This window comes from Acyrthosiphon pisum, chromosome A1 (assembly GCF_005508785.2).
Source record: "Acyrthosiphon pisum isolate AL4f chromosome A1, pea_aphid_22Mar2018_4r6ur, whole genome shotgun sequence".
Taxonomy (NCBI): domain Eukaryota; kingdom Metazoa; phylum Arthropoda; class Insecta; order Hemiptera; family Aphididae; genus Acyrthosiphon; species Acyrthosiphon pisum.
In genome coordinates this window covers 127,890,769-127,895,064 of record NC_042494.1, presented here as the reverse complement: position 1 = coordinate 127,895,064, position 4,296 = coordinate 127,890,769, and the positions used below count along the sequence as shown (strand labels likewise).

The 4,296-nt window shown below is 26.3% G+C and overlaps 2 protein-coding genes across 2 annotated transcripts in view; one reads left to right on the top strand and one right to left on the bottom strand.

The window, feature by feature from the left end:
* The window catches only part of LOC100570155 (DNA topoisomerase 2-binding protein 1-A-like), a 10,275-nt gene extending 6,065 nt beyond the window's left edge, over nt 1-4,210 (bottom strand). Inside the window, exons 1-7 of the mRNA XM_008184670.3 lie at nt 4,029-4,210; nt 3,767-3,969; nt 3,419-3,680; nt 2,505-2,574; nt 453-614; nt 351-391; nt 194-288 (exon numbers count right to left, since the gene is read on the bottom strand). Of these exons, the coding sequence (XP_008182892.1) occupies nt 194-288; nt 351-391; nt 453-614; nt 2,505-2,574; nt 3,419-3,680; nt 3,767-3,969; nt 4,029-4,120 (925 nt within the window). The 5' untranslated portion in view covers nt 4,121-4,210. The remainder of the gene's footprint in view (nt 1-193; nt 289-350; nt 392-452; nt 615-2,504; nt 2,575-3,418; nt 3,681-3,766; nt 3,970-4,028) is intronic.
* On the top strand, nt 884-1,937 carry LOC115033845. The gene is made up of 2 exons (XM_029488288.1): nt 884-1,429; nt 1,508-1,937. The coding sequence occupies exons 1-2, from the start codon at nt 1,328-1,330 to the stop codon at nt 1,892-1,894; spliced, it is 489 nt and encodes a 162-aa protein (XP_029344148.1). The 5' UTR covers nt 884-1,327; the 3' UTR covers nt 1,895-1,937.
* Nucleotides 4,211-4,296: the final 86 nt, after the last annotated feature.

Here is a 4,296-nt window from a genome sequence, read left to right as displayed (position 1 = left end):
TTTTTATTGTTCACATCTCATAAATATTATGAATAAATAAAATAGATATCAATCTATTCTAGTTTATTTTTATAAGGTGTTGATAATTATTTATTTATTTAATAACTTTTATAAAAACTAACACATTTAGATGCTAATTTTATTTTTTACTCTAATAACTGTATAGAAACTTATTTAAAAAACTAATCCCTACTTGCATAATCATCTTGACTTTCAGACTCTGTTCTGGAAAAAAGAATTTCTGGTTCTCTTGATGTACATACATTTTGTTGGAGTTGTTTGATTGTTCTATAATAAACAGAAAAAACTTTAAAATAAAAACATATTGTAGTTAAAAATGAAAGACAAACCTCCTAAATTCTTGTTTATCTAAAGATTGCAGCTTAGTATCCTAAAAATTATTAATTATTTAATTATTACTGTTATATTAAGTAAATTTTTTATTTTCTCACAGTATTTGGTGATACAGTATTAGATTTATTATTTTGAGCTTTTGATATTTGAGATGTGTTATGCAAGCTGCTGTTAGCCACGCCTGGAGAACGGTATGATAAACTTGGACTTTTCAATGTATCATTTGAATTAGCATTTGTTGAACTTATTTCATTTGTTTCCTAAATATAGAATAACCATAAAATCATATTTAAATAAATTACATAAACAGTTATGAATTAATTTATTATAAACTGTCATTTGAATCTCAACCGTTTCAAAAATACATAAAATGTATTGCATTTGTTGTAACACTTCATATTAAAGTAATAAAACTATTATATTATAAAAATAATAATTATTGTAGTTAAAATAATTAATTATATTGGTTAGTTTAAAAATTATAACATAAATATTTATTTATTATTGATTAGTATATAAGCATTGATTTTTAGTATACACAGATAAGCCGGTGTCCCGTCAAATTATCGCGGTAATAATATGGCGGAAATAACGTCGCTGTTCATTTCATAACAAATCAATAATCTCGAGCGTCATTATTATCGCAGAATTTATTATTTACAAGATATTAAGTTACAAGATAACAATAATTTGTTTGTTTCGTATATAAACGCCTGTACACGACAGTATTCGTTTGGTAATATAACACAGCACACAGCCTGCACCATGGAGTATATTACCAACCCAAAAAGGTGGAATGGAATAATACTAAAATATTAATCTATTTTGTACCAAAAAGAACGTGAAAGTGAAACAAGAGGTAAAATCATTTGGAAGTGTTTGGAATATACCACAAAAAAAATGCCGTGGACGTTTACATTCATTAGGTGAAGTTGTTTTTCATACAACTGATCATAATAATCACATTCTCGACATGGGCAAAATTAAAGCAAAAAAGGCCATCCAAAAATTAAAAGAAACTGCAAAAAATACCCAACTAACAATTCACTGTGTTGTGGGGACTATAACATCTGAAGTAAATTTTATTACACATTTTTATAGCCATAATTTTATATTTTTATTTTATTAGAGAATAATTTACATAATATTATAGATTACACAAAGCGCAGCGGGACAACTACCGAGTTTGAATCAATTAAAGCGTACCGTTCAACGAATTCGAAAAATCAAAACATGTGCTAGTCGTAGAACTAGAAGAGCCCCTTTGTTTTCAATTAAAATTTGGAATTGTTATTCAATGTTAGACGATAATATTCCACGAACAAACAATTCAGTTGAAGGTTGGCATAATTCTTTTAATTCTATGCTAAGTGCGCACCATCCATCAATTTGGACATTCATTACTGCATTAAAAAAAGAAGAAAGTTTAAACCGTTTTAAAATTGAACAATATACTGCAGGCTTTGAACCACCAAAGAAAAAAAAATATAAGGATTCCACAATAAAACTAAAAAAAATATGTGATGACTATAAAAATTGATCAGTTTACGACTACTTACGTGATATATCACACCATTTCCAATACCAACAAATATAAATTAAATTTAAATTATATATATATATAACTTAACATAACGCTATTATTAATTTACTTATTAATAATTGTTTTATTATTATTAATAATATTTTGTATTGTAATATTTTTTTTACTTAAATTGTTATGAAAACAAAACGCTATGAATTATAAAATTATTAATTATATATGACTGTACTTATTATTTTGTATTATAATATATATTGCGATATTTTTGTATCAACAACATATTTACTTTTGCTATTTTTTTACCGCGATAATATTGCCACAATATTTTTACCGCGACAATATTTCCGCGATATTTTGACGTGTATCCAGATAAGCCATAGAACAGGAGTTTACATTGTGCTTAATGCAAACGGATACAGCAAATGTAGCTGCTGACAGCATATTTGTAGTCACTGAAAACTCCTATGCTATTGCTTAACTGTATATTTTAAAATCAATGGCATTAGCTAATGTAAATATTTATTAATTAGCTCAGTCATTGGCTAATGGAGAACATAAAGTATTTTAAGTAACAACAACAAAAATATTTTCAGAAAAAAAAACTTACAGTACTATTTTGGTTCCTTAACTTAAGTTGTGATTGTTCATCGAGACCATCTGGAAAAACATCTATACTTCTAAAAAAAATCAAAATATATAATTAGTATATAATATAACTAATACATGGTTTAATTAGTAATATTTTATACTTTATATTTAATCAAAATAATTAGTAGAAATTTATAAAATTTCAGGTTTAGACTTTGAGGTTTTTGAATAAAAACTTAAATAATAATTATAAACATATCAGTGATCATATTATATGTGACAGTTGTAATGGTCGTATTATATTAGATAATTTTTATCCATATTTTTTGATTTGAAATGAAATCGCAGATTTTGGTAATGATATTATGGTCTGTTCATATACATTGAATAAATAGTTTTTCCTTAATGTTGACTCGTCCGCCCGAAATAGTCCAGAAAAATCAACGAACAATAGTAAAACAAATTATGAAACACTTTGGTATTCGTAAAATACAGAAATATGCAGTAATGCTTGAAAAATGACAAATATGCAAAAATATGCAAAGTAAAATGTCGTATTCTGGATCTATTGACTATAATTCAAACTTGTAGCTTATCCAGGTACTTTTTGACTGTTAGAAAAGACATGCAAATGTATATAAATTAATTATACAATTTGTATGAAACCTTCATACATTTTAAAAAGAGCAATTTAAATCAGTCTGTGTATACTTTAAAATTTAAGCTGTTATTAATGGACCCAAAATAAAAAGTAAATATATAATATATATACATAAAACTCAACAGATAGCATTGTGTATTATGTTCGACGATTCCGTGTTCATGGTACAAATATAAAATAAATTTTACACAATTAGTTAAAATTACAAGGCAACAATAAATTTAATTAGGAAGATAATTTTGTAGAACTTAATGGTTGATTTATGAACATACTTTTTCCATTCCTTTTTTGTTTCTGGTGTAACAGGATCATAATAAAGTATTTGTCCATATGGAGTTTCTGGTGTTTTTAAATTTTTGACGAAACTATTTGAATCAACTGGAGTAGAACAACTTGATTTCAAAAGCGCTATTTCTATATCATTTTTGTTGGTAGGTAAACCTAAAACTTGAGAGGTAGGAATCATGATTTCCACTGAACATTTCTTTTTTAGTGGTGGTTCAATACCATCTTCAGTGTCTTTAAGCGGTATTGCTAATTTGGAATCAAGATCATCTTAATTAATATTTATGAGACTATATTAAAATTCAATCAATTAAACTAATTTATTTAGTATTTACCATTGGAAACAATTGGAAATTTATCTTCTGGTAAACGGCATTTGCATGGAACACATTTAAGTAGCCATTCTTTAGATACAACCGGTACACCCCATTTAACTGAGGCTTCATATTTGGGTCCTTCTGGAGTAGAACAAATGAGATGAGTTGTTATCATAATGTTATCTTCTGGTTTTGATTTTCTTGACAATGCATCTTGAAAACTAAAAAATGAGTGTGTTGAAATTAATTTATAATTATAGATGAATTATAATGATCTTACTTCGCTCCAAGAAGTAGTGAAACTTCTTTTAAGAAATATCGTTCAGATCCAGTATAATTGGTAATGCTAATTACACAGTTTTTTAGAGGCATAGAACCACTAAAAATTACAGGTTTATGATAATATTCTACAGGAATTTGTTCAACATTATTATAACAGTCTTCCTAATAATAACACAATAATAATTAATTATAGTTTTAGAAAAGTTTAATATTTATCACATCCTAAGAATATAGTGCTGAAACCAAAATATGTTCCAAAATCCGCA

Excerpts from the sequence above, each read along its gene's own strand:
- LOC115033845 (XM_029488288.1), top strand. The coding sequence starts at position 1,328 with ATGGGCAAAATTAAAGCAAAAAAGGCCATCCAAAAATTAAAAGAAACT. Across the intron at positions 1,430-1,507 it reads TGGGGACTATAACATCTGAA|ATTACACAAAGCGCAGCGGG; the intron begins GTAAATTTTATT and ends ATAATATTATAG.